At 35.0% G+C, this 19,059-nt stretch overlaps 1 protein-coding gene across 14 annotated transcripts in view; it reads left to right on the forward strand.

Moving 5' to 3' along the window:
• MYCBP2 (MYC binding protein 2) overlaps window positions 1-19,059 on the forward strand; it is a 256,390-nt gene that overhangs the window by 94,819 nt on the left and 142,512 nt on the right. For all 14 annotated transcript variants that reach the window (XM_016216450.2, XM_016216454.2, XM_016216451.2 and 11 more), the window contains 6 exons: window positions 5,709-5,826; window positions 9,445-9,649; window positions 10,245-10,398; window positions 12,979-13,151; window positions 14,222-14,347; window positions 14,439-14,566. In XM_016216450.2, the coding sequence (XP_016071936.2) occupies window positions 5,709-5,826; window positions 9,445-9,649; window positions 10,245-10,398; window positions 12,979-13,151; window positions 14,222-14,347; window positions 14,439-14,566 (904 nt within the window). The remainder of the gene's footprint in view (window positions 1-5,708; window positions 5,827-9,444; window positions 9,650-10,244; window positions 10,399-12,978; window positions 13,152-14,221; window positions 14,348-14,438; window positions 14,567-19,059) is intronic.

Consider the following 19,059-nt stretch of genomic DNA (forward strand, 5'->3'; position numbering starts at 1 on the left):
AAAACAAGAGCAACATACATTTGACACTATTGTCAAGAGGTTTGTAAAACTATCAAAATCTTAATGACAAATACTGTACTTGTAAATAGAGCAGAAGGTCTTGGCAAAATTACTTTGTCAAATGTCACTAGATATGACATTTGGATATTGGACATCAGATGTGATGATATGAATGACTTGCAAGTTGAGCAGTTATAACATTACTTTCATAGATGTTAGAGGCAACAGATACTGTGCTTCACAGTTGAATGGCCTCACTGATATGTAAAGACTGAGTCGGGGCTTGTAATTTGTGTGGAGGAACATTTAATAACTTTTTGTTGTTTCTCACTGAAGATTCATGACACAGAACAAGAGGGGTTATTATTATGTCCGTCATCATTGCTGCTGTTGTTATTTAGCTGGTGGTTATTTTGTGAGTCCTGATATAAACTGGGAACAGTGCATTGCAGTTAGACATGTTGGAGTGTCCATTATGTGTGCAGCAAGGAGAGCACTTCACAGATCAGACTGTACTTGATTGTCATTCCACAGAAAATTTGCAAATAGTTGTATTTCATCATCATGACGTGTGGAAGGGAAATTGTGAAAATCATGACTATAACCAAATCACACACCTCTGATACTGTGAAATATGAGGAATGAACAGAATAAGCACAAAATCCTGCCACACCACACTGAGGTGTAATGACTGTCGAAAGGGAAGGTGCTCATGTCAGCTTTTAAAATGAAGAGGTTACCCAAAAACATTACCTCATGGTCCTGATTATACTAGTGAGTACCATTCCTTGATTTGCAGTGACTTGCTCAGGTGACAATATCAGCCATCTTCTGAGTATGTTCAGCAGCTTGAATTTATCATTTTCATGAAATATGATAGCTTTTGATATTGAAAATAAAATATTAGGGTTTGTTAAGAAGATTAAACTCTGGTGGGATTTGCTTTAACTGCCCAAAGGTGTTTTTCCAATATGTAAATATCCACTTCTAGTTCCATTGATTGAGTTGTAACTGTAAGGCTGAGTATATGTGGTATGTGGAGAACTAAAATGGATATAGCCCAGTGAAATAATGCCTAAACAGTGTGCCTGGTGGATTAAACAAAAATTATTCAAAATAAGTGTAGAGTTGGCAGGTCTTTTTTAAAGTTTCTAGTAATCAAGTATTTTAACTGGAATTTATTGTATAGCACACATTGATAATAAAGTTAATAATGTCAGATAATAAAGTTAGAAATACTTATTCATATTCTCTTTATTTAATGTGTTGACTTGCCAAAATGACTGAATTCAGTCTCTAGTTTGGGCCCTGATTCTGTCACTTGTTACCTATATGACCTTGGCCAAGTTACTTAACTTTCCTGCTTCTTAGTTTCTTTCTCTGTTAAATGGGAGTAAGTGTATTTCCCTCAGAAGTTTGTTGTGAGAATTCAGTGAGATGATGCATGTTATTTACTTAGCACAGGGCCTAGCCCATAGTAAGTGTTCAATACATGTTAGCTGTTACTACTGCTGCTTTTTAAAGCTAGCAACAAAAAGTTTATGAGGGCTTTTATACATTCACTCATGACATGAGTCTACCAACCCTCTTTTTTGTTTGTTTATTTTGTCTAGTATGCTAAATTTTTGAATTTCAAATTATTTTACCATTTTCAGTAAACTTAAACCTGGATATTGGGAAAGAGACTATATAGTTAGATGCTTTTATTCTCCTTTTTCCAATAGAATTTTGCTAGTTTTTATAATGTTTCTGAGTTTCATTTTTTTCTTGGTATACTGTCCTCTTTCTGCGTTAATATTCTGTACCATCATAGTGTCTGGAAAAATTTTGACAAGGTTCAAATCTACTTCCTCTCTTACCGATTATATGACTGTAATTTACTAAGCCTTAGTTTAAATAAAGATTGTTGAGGAGTTAATACAGCATACGTCAAGTGCCTGTCATGCACCTACACACACACACACACACACACACACACACACACACACACACACACACACACACACACACACACGACTTTTCTGTTCTTCCTGTGTATTCCAAATAATTTAATAAATGGGCTCACTAGCATCATGGGAAGTGTTCAAAGACTATGTATTAGAAGACCTGCTACCAAGTCATGAGAAAATCCTTTAAACTCTTCAGATGTACCCATAGAGTAATTTTAGCAATCAACGGTATATTTTATGTGGAAGTGCTTTGTAAACTGCAGACAAGTAAACAGTTATAGGAACTTTCCTTTTAATTCTTCATTTGAATTGAACTAGACAATTCATTGAGGGCATTAGTTTACCTTATGGCCTATTGAAGGGGTAATTGTTTGTTCGCCAAATCCCCATATCTCAAAGTTGAGAACCATTTTACCTTTCACTGCTGTCCTTGGCCATATTACTCCATCCTGAAATAAATAAAATGATAAAGCTGCTAGTGCTCTTTTGAGGCATGACCATTCTGCTCTACTTTCCTTTTATTACCTACCTTTCAGTCACTGCCTTTCATTCATTGAAAGTTTAGTATCTGCTTCATAGTGTTTTCTCAGTCTGAGTCTTGCCACAGTCCTGAGTGACTTCAATATCCATGTGAATGACCCCATACAATATACTTAACTGGCACCCTTATACCTAGTAAACTTTACTTCCACTTTCATGGTGGTTATTCCCTGCACCCATCCTGGATCTAACACAGTTCCAACTCTGAAGTCTTAAGTTCACAATCCATAATCTGATGACAGTTTCTTCTCTGTTACTTAGTTTTACTTTATTGGCCATTGACATTATCAGTATGCACTTAATTCCCTATAGCCTTCTACTTTTTTACTGTCTTCAACCCTTTTCACTTTATTTCCTACCCAAGTTAGAGATTATTTAATGTCTGCACCTATACTCTTACCAGTATATTCAATTTTCTCACCCTCTTGGTCTTGATGCTACGGTATGGCAAAACATCAAGCATGAATTAGTCTATATTTTTCATGTCTAACTTAGGCTTCTAGAAAAAAATAAATCACCACACATGTTCAGATTGTTATGTGGTTTCAGATTCTACCAGTTCCACTATAATGGCCAGTAATCCTCATATTTTGTAGTTTTGAACTGTATATTTGGTTTAAGATCTTTTGAAAATTTGATGAAAATTATGTGCTGTCTTTTCAGAATAAATAGATACAAGAGTATATACATAAAAATTTACTTATGAACTTAGGAGGTTCACCGATCTCCTGAAGCTCATTTAAAGACTTCTCAGAAGCCCTTTGGATCAGGTTTAAAAACTTCTGATTGCCCCTCAGCCGGTGTTTCTCAGTGGTTGAACATTGACCCATAAACCAGGAGGTCATGATTCCATTCCCAGTCAGGGCACATGCCTGGGTTTTAGGCTCCATCCCCAGTAGGGGACATGCAGGATGCAGCTGATGGATGATTCTCTCTCATCATTGATGTTTCTCTTCCTTCCTCTCTCAAAAATCAATAAAAACGTATTTAAAGAAAAAAGAAACTTCTGATCTCGGTATTTTATTTCATTCACCATTATATCTTTTCTGTAATCTTCAAATTCTCTGCTTACCTATTTCCTTTTTGCCCTCAGTACATGACCTCTATTAGAACAAAAATAAAATCTATTATGTGGGAATGCCCAGCTGGCATGGCTCAGCAGTTGAGCATCAACCTATGATCCAGGAGATCCTTTTTCTGTTCCTGGTTTGGGCACATGCCCAGGTTGTGGGCTCAATCCCCAGTAGGAGGCGTGCAGGAGGCAGACAATCAGTGACTCTCTCTTATCATTAATGTTTCTCTCTCTCCTCCTCTCCCTTCCTTTCTCTGAAATCAATAAAGATATATTAAAACAACAACAAAAAACTATTAGGTGGGAAATTCCTTAGCCCACCAACTCTACAAACCTACATGCATCCATGCTACTGCTATGCTTCTTTTAAATGTAACATTTAAAGAGAGACCTGCTCTTCTCCATGTTATGAAGCCTATCTATACCTTTTCCTTAGGGATCAAGTTCTGTCTCTTGTCTCCTCTCTGACCTGTATCTTTAACCTCTTTATTTTTACTCTTTTAAACTTCCTTAAATCTCCATTATTTTAAAGGACCAGAACCTCTCCTTCAGCTTCATTTTCCCTTTAGCTGTCCTTTCTTTTTCCTTTCCTGCTGAGATTCTTGAAGGGATTTTGTATAGTTTCTGATCCCACTATTAACTTCTCATCTACAGTGTTGTGCCTAGTCCTACCAAAGAGACATGCTCTCCTTGATGAAAAATTGAGTGGTCACTTGTATGTCTCTCTAGAGCATTTGGCATGTAGATTATTTCCCCCTTCTTGAAACCGTCTCTTCAGTGACTCTCTTCATAGCACATTTCCCAGAGTTCATTCTTCCTCTTTGGTATGTCTTAGATTTCTATGAGCTTTTCTTTCTCTGTCCATACCAAGAGTGTTAAAAGAGACTCAGAATGAAAACCAGGATCTCTTCTTTTCTCTCTTTCATTCCCATAGCTTAAGAATGTTACCACCATGCACTTGTTGCATAAGCATATCAATATCAATCTTGCCCCATATCAGTCATTTGTCAAGTCTAGTCAGTTCTATTTTTTACGTAGCTGTCAAATTCACTCATTGCTTTCAGTCCACTCTGTTCCTAGTTTGTGCCTTCATCATAACTCACCCAATTACTGTGAAAATTTTTAAACTAGGTTTCCAGCTGCTAGTCTTGCCTCTTTCATTTTTCATCGCAGCCTGAAAAATTATTAAAATATACATTTTATGTAATTTTTAAATATTTAAAGTATCATAATAACATTGTCTCAAAATCAGAGCTCTTCTATTATGTATAGACTATTTCTATAGTGATGATTCTAATGATAGATAATGATTTTTAAAAATGGTTAGTAAATGGTAAATAAAGTGATACAAGAATGGATACAAGGATGTTATTTGTCATAATTGTTACATTTATTAAGTAATAACTGTGTGCCAGACTCTGATCCAAGCACTTTACCTATGTGAATTTCCTTACTGTTAATAAGAACTTGTGGGTTAGATACTGTTTATTATTATCTTCTTTGTTATAGCAGAGAATAATGAAATGCGAAAAGGATGAGTAACTGTTCAAAGTCATGATCATGTTGGTATTATTTCTTGGAGTTGGGATTCACACCCAGATAATCTAGCTCTAAGCTTAAGCTTTTAGCCACTGCTGCAGTTCCTCTCATGATACTGTGTTTTGATTCATTAACAACCATGTTAAAATCTTAAATTATAGCCAGTGGAAAAAAAGTAGAAAAGAGGACATAAAACACTTGTTTCTTATAGTTCCTGGATTGAATTCCTGTTAAATTAGTGCATGATTATTTCATTCAACAAATATTTATAGAGATCACTAACATGCTATTCACTGTAAAAGATTTAAAAAATTTTTCTTCTACAACAAAGGTAGCACCAGTCTTTCAGAAAAATTAAAAATTATGTCTATAAGTAGGGTAATAAATTCAGGAAGTCTTTTTAATAATCTCCTTAAAGTCAGTGATTATGTCTTTTCCATCTTTGTATACTGATCACCTAGAATGGAGACAGGCATAAAGCACTTAAGTTTTTACTGAATATTCTTATTAGTGCTTATTATCTCTTCTCCTCATTGCATTGTTTGTTTATTGTTTTTTATTTCATTTGGGTCTTGTAAGATATTGACTTAATTTTTTTTTTAACCTAGGGGATGTCCCACTCTTGTTCAAGCATTGCCAGGCCCTAGCACACAAGTTACTGCAGGCAGCAACCATACGGCAGTACTTTTAATGGATGGACAGGTCTTCACATTTGGAAGTTTTTCTGTAAGGAATTTTTAAAGCATTAATAATATTGCATTGTACCATTGCCTTACAATTTGTCTCCGTGAGCTATTTTTTCTGGTTTCAGTGAAATTCTTGTATTATAATTATTGCATATGCATAGTTCCTGTCTCCACCCTCAATACACACAAAACCCAAATGACATTACTTTGAAAAAATTTGCCTCTCTAGGTTGGCATTAGAATTTATTGAACTTAATAGCTGTGTTAGAATTGGACATGTTTATTTCAGGTCAAAGTCCTTTAAGCTTTCAGTAGAGCCAATTCTGCCATTTGAAAACTTCTCATCTAATTTGTAAAGATTAATTTTTCTTAACGTATATAATTCTATTTTAGAACCTTTTAAAATCCTGGTTTTTTATTAGATTTGTTTAAAATTATAGTTCCTTTCCTAGCCAATGTGGCTTAGTTGATTGAAAGTCAGCCTATGCACCAAGAGGTCATGGGTTTGATTCCCAGTCAGGGCACATGCCTGGAGGTTTCAGGCTTGATCCCCAGTAGGGGGCGTGCAGGAGGCAACCAATCGATTGTTTCTCTCTCTCTCTCTCTCTCTCTCAAATAAATAAAAATATATATATTTTTTAAAATTATAGTTTTCTTTTTCTTCTCCATCTCTCCCTATATCTCTGTCTCGTTTCATTCTCTTTCTCTTGACTATAGTAGAAATCAAGGAAAAGCTTCATAAGATTGCTATTAAACCTATATTGTCTCTGACTTGCATAAATATTCAAAACTATGTCCTTGGGATGTAATTTGCAACTATTGATTATTAAAAATTTTGAATGTGAACTTCAAAAAAATCTTCTATTTGGAAATTATATTAAGCTTATAGAAAGTTTATTTAGTTCCTCTAGGTATGTCCCTATCAATTTTGAGCTGCTTCCTCTGCTGGTATATAGGAGTGAGTTTATGAGCAAGTGACTTCATGGGCCAGCCCTTCAAGAAGAGCATCTCGGTCTCCTATATCCTTCTGTCTTTCTCGGACACAGTTCCCACTGGTTTGACAGTCAAATGTTATGGCTGGTTCCTGGGCTAGGGTGCCTGGTGTGGGGCTGGAACCTCTGAAGCTTAGATATTCCTCCTGATTCTTAATTGCTACACTGTGGTGGGTGTGGGACCTGCCCAGTCGACATCTCCACCCCTCCTACCAGTCTAGACATGGTTTCTTCTTTTTGCCCTTAGTTATAGGAATCCTGTTCAGCTAGTCTTCGGGTGGTTCTCAGTGATAGTTCTATAATTTAGTTGTAATTTTGATGTGGTCATGGGAGAAGGCTAGCTCAGAGTCTACCTGCTCTACCATCTTGACCAGAAGGCCCAGGATCTCATTCTTTTTCTACATCTACATAATACTCTACTGTGAATATATACTGTAGTTTATTCAATCAGTTTTTTATGCTTGGACATTTAAATGCTTTTGACTATTTTGCAATGATAGCAGTGAATATTGTTAGGGGTGTATCTTGGAGGAAAATTTATAGAATTAAGATTGCTGAATTGAAGGTTAATACCTGTGTAGTTTTGTGAGATATTATCAGTTCCCTTCTATTTTGCATTCTCACCAGCATTGTATGAGGGTGCCTGTTTCTCCACAGTCTTGTCAACAAAATTTGTTGTCATACCTTTAATTTGCATCAGTCAGATGGGTGGAGAAATGACCCTGAATACTTTGAAGCCTTTATCCTGTAGCTAGTGCTGAGGACCTTCAAGTCCTTACCCGTGTTTACTTTTTTGACAGTAAGGGCTGGATTTTCTCTTTGTGGGGATGCTTTTGCCCCAGTGCCTTTTCTAAGTTTTCCACACTCCTTTGCTCTCCTTCTTAAGCTTCCCCTTTTGTACTCTCCATACCTCAGGCTTGCAGTGCTGGATAGGTGGAGAAAACTCTGTTGCAATTTGTTTTTTCCCTCTGGTTACAGATAACTTAAAAGGTCATGAGAGCTGCGCTTTCCTAAAACTGCTGAAGGCTTGATTCTTGTGTGATTTTATTTGCACTTTGTGTTGGTTTGGGGGAGAATGTGAGGGGTAATATTTGAAATCAGACAATTGTTACTGTCCTGTAGCCCCAAAAGCCCTAGTTGTGAACTTTAATGAATTTAAATGTGGTTTATTTTTAACCATATTCTGAATTCCTATGATGCTGTCCAGTCATCAATCATGTTTTTTGGTCTACTTTTCTTCACATTAGTTAGTTGATAGTAAAGGAATAGATATTTATTTCAGTAATTAATGAAAAATATAATTAATTTTTCTCCCCCAAAGCATAACATATCCCAGAATCTGATATACTCTGCTCTTCTTTTTTTTTGCTCTTTTTTATACTCTTCTTTTTCTTTGTCAAAAAATAAGGATAGTCATTGAAAGAAGCGGAAAATGAACATTGAATTTTTTTGGCTACTTCTCCAATCATGTGCTTGCCACTTTACCTTCTCCAGGTTCATCCAGGGGATGATTGAACCTCAGGTGCTTTTACAGTCAGTTTGTGGCTGTATTTCTGTGCTGTAGTGTTGAAGGAGTAATAGAACTCACTAGAAACCTGGTAGTTGGGTGAGAACTTTAGCAAGCTATTGGCAGTTCTCCAGGCTCCCTTGTTCTTTTGTTTTTTCCCCCCCTACAGTTTCTCATTCCCATCACTTGTAAATAACCCTGGGTGCAATGATGCAGCATTTTCTGCCCTCTAGAGGATTTTTGGAAGAGGAATGCTATGGGGAGAGAGAAAGCTCCTGTGTCAGGGCTGGATAAATATTTACCAATCCACCTACATTCTTATACAGCTAGTAGCTTAGTAGTGATAAATTTCCTATTATTTTTTTAAAAATTTATCTTTATATTTGAAAGTATTACACATATCCGTCCACCCCCCCCCCCCCCCCCGCATTGACCCTCTTCACCCCATTTCTGCCCCCTCCCGGGCCTTCTTCACACTATTGTGTGTCATGGGCTTTGTATATATGCATATAAGTTCCTTGCTTAATCTCTTGCTCTTAATGAATGCTATAGATAGCCATAAATGAGTTAGCAGTTATTTGCTTAAGACATTATACCTTACTGTTGATTCTGTTGTTTGTTTTGAAACATAAATGAAATAACTTGATGTGAAAAAAAAAAAAGTACTTTCCTAGTTGTATTCACAGCGGCAGTTTTTAGTATTTTGGTATTTTACCCAAATGTTTCTAGACTGTGTGAATTCTTAGACTTTCTATGATACTGTCAACTTAAAATGTCAAAGTGATTTTTTAAATGAGCAATTTTTAATACTAATTTTAAAACATATTGTGTATTTACATACTTTTCATTTAAATGTAGATGAAGACAGTCACAGTATTTCATGGAGATTTCTTACATGGAAAAATGTTTCAACTTTGTTATTTTTTTTTTAATGATGCACTTTGTAGTTTATTAGGAGGAGAATTCCTGGGAATAATGAAAATTATTTTATTCCTTTACAAATGTTTGGTACAAATTACACATGAATTTATTTTAAAAACTAACAATTGATGACTAATAATATCGCACAGAGCTGTTTTAGTTTACTGACTTACTTTATAAAAATATTATAGATTGTTTATTCAGTAATATTGTTAATATGATTTACTTAATCTTCTAGAAAGGACAGCTGGGCAGACCAATTCTGGATGTGCCGTATTGGAATGCAAAACCAGCCCCCATGCCTAACATTGGATCAAAATATGGAAGAAAAGCTACCTGGATAGGTGCAAGTGGGGACCAGACTTTCCTACGAATTGATGAAGCACTTATTAATTCTCATGTGCTTGCTACATCAGAAATTTTTGCCAGTAAACACATAATAGGTAATACCCCAAACAAATGGACATCCCCACTATAAATCTTTGTCTTGACAAATAGTAAATGGTTCATTTTTCCCTATTATGAGATATAGTCTTGTAGCTTTTTGTTTTCTTTCTGTCTGAAGAAATTTAAAAGAAGCTTCTAAGTGTCTTTTTATATTTGTTTGTTTGCTGGAAGAATGGAATAATTGGGAGATCTAGAAACAAAGTATTTATAAGCTAGAGAGTGCTAAAATTAAGCTATATTGTAGTAGGGTAAAACCTAATTGAAAGGAAGAATTTTTCTGTCTCGGTTCTTATTAATAAATTGTAGAAATTAATTTTTTGAAAGGTTACATAAATCAAATATATCAATCCATACTTGTGCCCACAGTATTATTAATTATGTAACAGTGATATAGTGTAGAAATTAACAGCATGTGTTATAGATTTAGACAGCCCGAGGTTTTAGTCCTAATTCTACTTAAAAGTTACTTAACCTCTTTAAGTTTCAGTTTCTTCAGTTGTAAAATGGACATCATAATAATACTTACCTTATAAGTTGAGTAAATATAAAAATGTAATGTATCTTTAAAATATGTAAATATTTTTTCTCAAGGCTTGGTACCTGCTTCTATATCAGAACCTCCTCCATTTAAATGTCTTCTGATAAATAAAGTGGATGGGAGCTGTAAAACTTTCAATGACTCTGAACAAGAGGATCTGCAAGGATTTGGTGTATGTCTTGATCCTGTGTATGATGTCATTTGGAGGTAAGCCTCTCTGTTTATAAAGTAGAGTAGTAAATAAATTTTGGTCAAATTATGTTCTTTTGGTACTACAAAATTTATGTATGGATAGATTTTTTTACACATGAGCAACTCTCCCGTTTAACTGTTAACTACACTTCTATCATGGTGATTCATAGGGACCCTTACAGTATAGTGTAGTGATTAAGAGCAAGTGTTCTGGGCCAGACTGCCTAGGTTTAGCCTAGCTCCACAATTTGCTTTCTTTGTGCCTTTGGAGAAGTTACTGTGACTCTGTGTTCCTCATTTTTCTCACTTATAAAATAATAATAATACCTACCTCATAGATTGTTGGGAGGATTGGGGAACTTAGAGCAGAGGCACATAGTAAGTGCTATAGAGTGTTTGCTGCTTAATTAGTTTTACTTTCAAGAGTTCTATTGTTAATTATTTTTAGTCTGTCAGCAATGCTACCTGAAGTGTATAGAATTCATTCTATTTCTTGATGCGATAAATATCTAATTATTACCAACTATGGAGAAGAAATTATGCCAAAGACAGTAGAGAATAAGATATGAGCTTGTCCTTCAGGAATGTACATAACAAAATTCCCTGATTGGTAGAGATATAGGCTGGGCTATTAAACTCCAGAAATTATAAAAATGGAGAGGTGGATACAGTTATACAAGAGACTTAAGAAATTATATTGTATTTGTTTACAATTTATTATTGTGCTTTATATACAAAATGAGTAAAGAAAAGAGTTATCCTAGCGTTTTTAGCTTTGAATGCTAATAGGAGGTGTACCCCACCATTATCAGAGTGGCTCATCAGAGCACGTACTGTTTTTACCCCCTCTTGCATTGTTTATTTGGCCTGCCTTAATAGGCAGGAATTCATATAAGTTGAAAGGTTGAAGTGGCATGAGTGAGGAGGGGGGAAGACTTTTTCACTGTCTTCCTTCTTCTGCCCATGCTTGCTTTCATTTCTATCAGCCTGCCAAGTCTTAAGAGGCATGTTTTCTATCAGTCTTGAGGTCTGTATTCAGAATGAAGGAATTACAGTGCTCCCCAGGTTGCTGATCAGTTTACTCTTATTTGGACATTTTGTTAGAAGTTTTGGAGGCCAGAATTGAGTTGAGTAGTGCTTTTAGATTTCCCTGGCAGCATTATACAGTATAAATTAGATAACAAGAGACTAGAGGTAAGTCATCTTGTAGTAATTCTTATGAAGACGTGAGGTACTAAACCAAAATTAGAGTGCTCACAGTGAGATAGAATGGAGGGGATAAAGAGGCAAGTGGTGTAAAGATAGAATATTCTTAATTATTTACTGATGAAAAGTCAATATACAAGAGATTTAGTTACCCAAAGACTAAGCTCTCTGGTTAGAACCTATGTATAAATTGGTGTTTTATTTTCTATAATCTTTATATGTTTTATTTTTAAGTGAAGTAAATTTGCATTAACAAAAAGTAAAAACTAGCAGTATGCAATTTGTTTTTAGATACGTTCACTAAATTAGAAATTCATTCTATACACTAGAGATTATAGTAGAACTAAGATTCTAACAGTATAACTAGAGCCATTTCCCTGGGGTCTTAGCAGAACTTCGAAGTGTGGTACACAGTTGGTGGAACCTTGCCTTTTTCACAGATGGTAGCAGCAATGGAACAGCTTATCTTAAATACCTTGCCAGGTCCATGATCCAAAACAGAGATTAAAAGATGAAAGATAGCCCTGCCCAGTGTGACTCAGTGGTTAGAGGGTTGGCCCACACACTGAAGGGGCTCCGGTTGTATTCCTGGCAAGGGCATGTACCTGGGTTGTAGGTTCCCAGTCAGGGCATGTGCAGGAGGCAACCAATCCATGTGTCTCTCCCTCCCTCCCCCTTCTACTCGTGCTCTAAAAAAAAAAAAATCATTGAAAAAGATGAAGGACAGACTTCTCCTATGTTTAAGTAAACTAGCTAGAAAGTGTTTTTCTTTCATCAGGATCAGAGTTTCATTTTATTATCCTAACTTTTGACTGCTTTGTGTTTTTCAGTACTGTACTTGCGTTTTACAGCTGTCATAGGGCATTTTGGGTTCCTTATTGTTTTCATTACTGCTTTACTGTTTATTAGTGAAGTTGAACATCTGCACAATTCTGTTTGTGCTGGCTTTTTGAGAACAGATTCCATGTCTTTTGCCCACTTTTGGTATGGATTGATTGTCTTTTACTGGCTTGCAGGAGCTCTCTTATACATTGTGGATATTGTTGTTCTGCCTCAGTGTATGTTTCACATATTTTCTTTTAACATGTCCTTCATCTTACAACTTTTAAAATGGAATTCTTATTGTACACATACTTCATACCTATATGTACACATCAGATTGTTAAGTATACTGTTACTCTATATTCATGAAATATTGTGATCTCTGTTACTATTTTGTTTAAATTATTTTACTTATAATTTACATAAATTATGTTTAGTTCAGATATGGAAAACAATGAGCTACATTTTGTCTTGTTTAAGGTGCCTATATTATTCTCTTTGTATCATCAATTACACTTTAGAAATGAAACTCTATGTTGAGGTGCTGTAATTATTCTTTCTTGAAAGGTTTCGACCAAATACTAGAGAACTGTGGTGTTACAATGCGGTGGTTGCTGATGCGAGACTTCCTTCTGCAACAGACATGCAGTCCAGATGCAGTATTCTAAGCCCTGAACTTGCATTACCAACAGGATCGAGGGCTCTCACCACCCGCTCTCACGCAGCTTTACACATTCTTGGTAGGGTTGCTATTTGATCATTTTAGCTAATTTTCATTAATGTGTGCTGAGTATTTTTAAAGAGAATTTATATTTGCATATTATTTAGTTGTGTTTGTTAAACAATATGCTAGGTGCAAAATAGTTCAAATCCTATTAAGAGATTTATCCTACAGAACATAATCCATCAGACTTATACCAACACCATGAAACATTCATATACACCCAAATATAAAGCAGCCCTGAGTATAATTTTCCTAATAGGTAGATTTTTAAAACTAATTTTTGCTTAACCTGAATAAATAAACTTTAGAGATCTACATTGGCTATTCGAATATATAAATGTAATATTTAATTTATATACATTATTTTAAAATAAATTTTAGCGATATATGAATTTTATAGATACTACTCTATAGAACAGTTTCCCACAGCACATCAATTTCACTTCTATTTAATTAATTTGAGATATAGCATTCCCTCTCTCTCCATATGTGTGTGTGTGTGTGTGTGTGTGTGTGTACTGTTGCTAGAAAGTTTATACTATTGCACATAACTACTTATTCAATTGCTTTTTATCCTTAAAAAGATTGAGTTATGTTTATGTAGGATTTTCCATTGTGAAATCATATTCCTAAGCATAATTACTAGATCAAAAATATAATTCCTTGCTTCTTTTTTCACAAATTTCACCTGGTAACCATTGTGAACATCCAGAACTACCATTAGTTAGGCTATTTCAGGCTAATGTGTCATTCTCAAATATTACTTTAAAAATTAAACTAAAATAATTAAAAGTTTCATAAAAGGAAGAAGCTAGTAAGGACCGAAAGACTAAACAGTTCCATCTTTCCAGAGATGCAGTTTTGTGCAGTACATTATCACACAGTATATGTTTAAATAAGATAATTACCCAGAGAAGAGTGTTTATTTGTTGTATTTGTCCATGAAATGTTGTTAAGGCTTAGAATACATTTGTTGAGCACACTCATAGTTTATTATTTTAATTTATCTCCTATAGCATCTCATCTCGTTGATATTTTGACAAATTATAATTGCAAGGAATTGAATTCTTACTTGTTTGTTTTTAGGTTGTCTTGATACCTTGGCAACTATGCAGGATTTGAAAATGGGTATTGCAAGTACAGAGGAGGAGACTCAAGCAGTAATGAAGGTTTATTCCAAAGAAGATTATAGTGTAGTGAACAGGTTTGAAAGTATGTATATTTACATTTAGGAAATACTGTCTTCTAACTGAAATATATATGACTATTTTAAAACATAAATTACCTTTTTTTTTTTTTTTAGGCCATGGAGGGGGCTGGGGTTACTCTGCTCATTCAGTAGAAGCTATCCGTTTTAGTGCTGACACTGATATTTTACTTGGTGGTCTTGGTCTGTTTGGAGGTAGAGGAGAATATACTGCTAAAATTAAGGTAAGCAGTTCATTGACACTGTTGCCCTTTTTGTTTGAATATGTTGGTTTTGACTTAGTTTATTATTTTATATATTGCTTTCTTTTAAAAAGGACTTGCAGAAACTGCTAAAATCTATAATTATTAATACTTAATATAATACTAAAATCTTATCTACAATAATACTAAGTCATTAATTTATTAAAAAGTTAAAAGTTAAGTAAGAAGCGAGCAAATGAGTGGAAGGTGATTTTTCAATCTTTTTAGACTATAAAAGACTTTAACAGTCAATCTTAGACCTTTGTGCTGAACCACTGGTCTGTGAACAGCGGTACCTATTATTTGCTTACTTTCTTGTAGCCTAAAAATGACAGGAGGCACAACTGTTTTGATGCAGGAATATTTTGATAACATTTTGAAAGATTTTAACATTTTTAATGCCAAATATTGTGTAAACAGATATGATCCCTCCAATAGTGGGGACCAGGGATGAAGTGAGAAATAGAGATAGAGTATAGGGGATGAATTATCCCCTGGTAGACAAACTAAAAATAATCAAGAGTCATAAGTTTACCACACCATTTCATCTCAGAAAGGGGTAAAAGAGGAAACTATAGTTTGTGCCTGAATTTTAATAGCAGGCTTCACAAAAATTCTCCTCCTGTCTGCTCAGGAGGTATTTTCTTAGTTCATTTTTAAAAATCAAATGTATTGAGGTGACATTGGTTAATAAGATTATATAGGTTTCAAATGTACAGTTCTGATACATCATCTGTATATTGCATTGTGTGCCCACCACCCAAAGTCAAGTCTTCCCCATCGCCGTATATCTCACCCCCATTACCACCTCCCTCTTTTCTTCATACTGTTTAACCATCATACGAGTGTCTGTGTCTATGAGTTTCGGTTTTTTATTCCACATATGAATGAAATCACATGGTTCTTAGCTTTTTCTGACTTATTTCGCTTACCATAATATTCTCAAGGTTTATCCATGTTGTCAAAAATGCCATTTTTTCATCTTTTCTTATGGCTGAGTAGTATTCCAGTGTATAGACGTACCACATCTTCTATATGCAATCATCTAGCAAGGAGCACTTCAGTTGTTTCCATGTCTTGGCCACCATGAATAATGCTGCAGTGAACATAGGGATGCATATATCTTTGTGAGTAAATGCTTTCATATTTTTCAGGTAGATACTGAGAAGAAGGATTACTGGGTGATATGGTAACTCTATTCTTAATTTTTTGAGGAGCCTCCATACTGTTTCCCATAGTAGCTGTACCAGTTTACATTCCCACCAGCAGTGGATGAGAGTTCCTTTTTCTCCACAATCTGTCCAACATTTATTACTTTCCTTGTTGATAATAGTCATTCTAACAGGTGTGGGGTGGTATCTCATTGTAGTTTTGATTTGCATTTCCCTCATAGCTGGTGAAGTTGAGCATATTTTCATATATATGTTGGCCATTTGTCTCTCTTCTTGAGAGAAGTGTCTATCTAGTTCCTCTGCCCATTTTTTTAATTGGATTGTTTGTTTGGTGTTGAGTTGTATGAGTTCTTTATCTATATTGGATATTAACCCCTTGTTGGAGCTGTTGTTTGCAAATATCTTCTCCCAGTCAATTGGTTGTCTTTTTGTTTTGTTGGCAGTTTCTTTTGCTGTACAGAAGCTTTTTAGTTTGATATAGTCCCATTCATTTATTTTTGCCTTTACTTCCCTTGCCTTTGGGGTCAAATTCATAAAATCCTCTCTTAAGAGCAACGTCCCTAAGTTTAGTACTTATGTTTTCTTCTATGTTAGTTATTGTTTCAGGTCTTATATTTAGGTCTTTGATCCATTTTGAGTTAATTTTTGTATATGGGAGCAAACAGTAGTCTAAGTTCATTTCTTTGCATGTGACTTTCCAATTTACCCACCACCATTTATTGAAGATGCTTTCTTTTCTCCATTGTGTGTTTGTGCCATTGGTCTGTTCTGTTCCATTGGTCTGTTCGTCTGTTTTCTGCCATTACTATACCATTTTTTCTTGTTTTTTTAATCCTCACCCAAGGATATGTTTTCATTCATTTAAAGAGAGAAGAAGGGAGAGAAAGTAGGAGAGAGAGAAACTCCGATGTGAGAGAGAAACATTGGTCAGTTGCCTCCTGTACACGCCCCCACTGGAGATTGAACCTTCAACCTGGGTATGTGCCTAGACCAAGAATCAAAACTGAAACCTTTTTTTGATATACAGGACAACACTACAACCAACTGAGCCACCTGGCCAGGGCAATACCATTCTGTTTTGATTTTGCTTTAACTATTTGGGTTCTATACAAATCTGATGATTTTTTTGTTTTATTTAAAAAATATATACCCTTGGGATCTTGATGGGAATTGCATTAAATTTGTTTGAGTGATCTGGACATTTTAACTATATTGATTCAACCCATGAACAAGAAATATCTTTCTATTTCATTGTGTCTTTTTCAATCTCTTTTGATAATGCTTTGTCATTTTCAGTATATAGGTCCTTCATATCCTTTGTTAAGTTTATTTCTAGGTATTTTATTCTTTTCGTTGAAATTGCAAAAGAATTTTTTTCCCCATTTCTTTTTCTGAAATTTTATTGTTAGTATATAGGAATGCAGTCAGTTTTTGTACACTGATTTTGTATTCTGCAACTTGACTGTATTTGTTTATTGTTTCTAATAGTTTTTTAGTGTAGTCTTTAGGGTTTTCTATATAAAAAATCATGTCATCTGCCAAAAGTGACAGTTTTACTTCTTCATTCCTAATTTGGATGCTTTTTATTTCTTTCTCTTGCCTGATTACAGTACTAGGACTTCCAGAACTATGTTGAATAGAGTGGTGAGAATGGACATCCTTGTCTTACTGCTGATGTTAGAGGAAAAAGCTTTCAGTTCTTCACCACTGAGTATGATATTAGCTGAGAGTTTGTCATATGTAGCCTTTATTATGTTGAGGTACTTTCCTTCTATACCCATTTTATTAATATGTTTAAATTCACTTATGATGGTTTATGAGGACATTTCTCATAGAGGCCCAGCCAGAATGGACAAACTTCAAAAAAAATTTGCTTCTTTCTGGTTATAATTTGAATACATGTACTAAAGAAATTAAGATAATATAGAAATGAAGAAAGTAAAACTTTAAAGTCTCAGGAGTTATATAGAGAGTAGGGATGGAATAAAGATTAAGAACACCTGTAGCATGTATACATTGATAATACGAAAAACAGTTTTAGTTTTGGCTCACTTCAGCGTACCTGCTTTGAAATGGTTATTTTAGGATGTCTTGATTCAAAGTCAGGATAGAGAAGCAAGCTCAATAATTTCTGTAGTTGTACTTGGCAATGTCTAGTAAGCTCATCGGGAAGTTATATTTAGTTCCTAGCCCTGAGATGAGAGAGGTGTGTGTGTGTTATATGGATATATATAATATTGAACACCATAGTGGCTGTGCTGTAGAATTATAAAGGCCTTCTATATATGTTTTTCTGTAGGCTCTATTTTTTTTTAAGTCTCAAATCCTGTTCTCATTTCCTTGAAGTGATTTTACCTTTGTATTCAGTTCTTCAACAGATGTCTTCTTTTTTCTTTTTTTACCTCTATAAGCTATACATTTTTCTTTCTAGTAAGTAGTAAGCCTCTTCATCTCTTTTTTTTGTGTTTTTTTTAAATCTCTGGTTGTTTCTTCTCTTTCCTTTGTAGATTTGTCTGGTTTCAACTAGCCACTCAGTGTTGCAGTTCTAGGCCCAGCTAGAGGTCTCCTTCTTTACTCTATATTTTCTCCTAGGCTTTCTCTTCTAAGCCCAAATTTCAATAGCTATCAACATACCATGATGCTCAAATTTATATCTCCAGCTGCATCTTCTTTGACCCATTTCTGTGTAAATGTTCTAAAGACATTCCAATTGTCAGTCTTCATATCACAACTGAATATATGCTCTTTCACCAGGGCCTGACTTACTTCCCATGGTCCCTCTCTTGAGTAGTACCACCCACCATATGCTTGTTACATAAGGCAGAAACCTAGCCTTCTTTCTTGATAGGTCCTCTTTCATTTCTTTTCTCGCCCTAAAAGGACTGATTCATCGCTACTCTGGGCAAAGCTACTTGTCTTGGACTAGCTGGTCTCTGCATATTCTTAACTTGCTGTATTTTCTGTCTCCATTCACTCTCTTCCTATTCCCTTTGGAACCTACTCTAATCAGGTTTTTGCCCCAGCCACTCAACTAAAGCTGTTCTTGTCAAGGACACTGATGGAATATTTATTGCTAAAGCCGGTGGTCAAGTCTCAGTCCTCATCTTTTTTAACAATTCAACAGAATTTAATCCAATTGAGCTCTTCCTTGAAATACTTTCTTTAATTGGCTCTCAAGACACCACACTTTATTTTCCTCCTGTCTCACCGACTGCTCTTCTTAGTCTCCTGCTGGTTGTTCATCATCTTCCTGACCTCTAAATGTTGGAGTGCCAGAACTCAGTCTTGAGTCTCTTTTTAAAA

This window comes from Miniopterus natalensis, chromosome 2 (assembly GCF_054644295.1).
Source record: "Miniopterus natalensis isolate mMinNat1 chromosome 2, mMinNat1.hap1, whole genome shotgun sequence".
NCBI classification, from domain to species: domain Eukaryota; kingdom Metazoa; phylum Chordata; class Mammalia; order Chiroptera; family Miniopteridae; genus Miniopterus; species Miniopterus natalensis.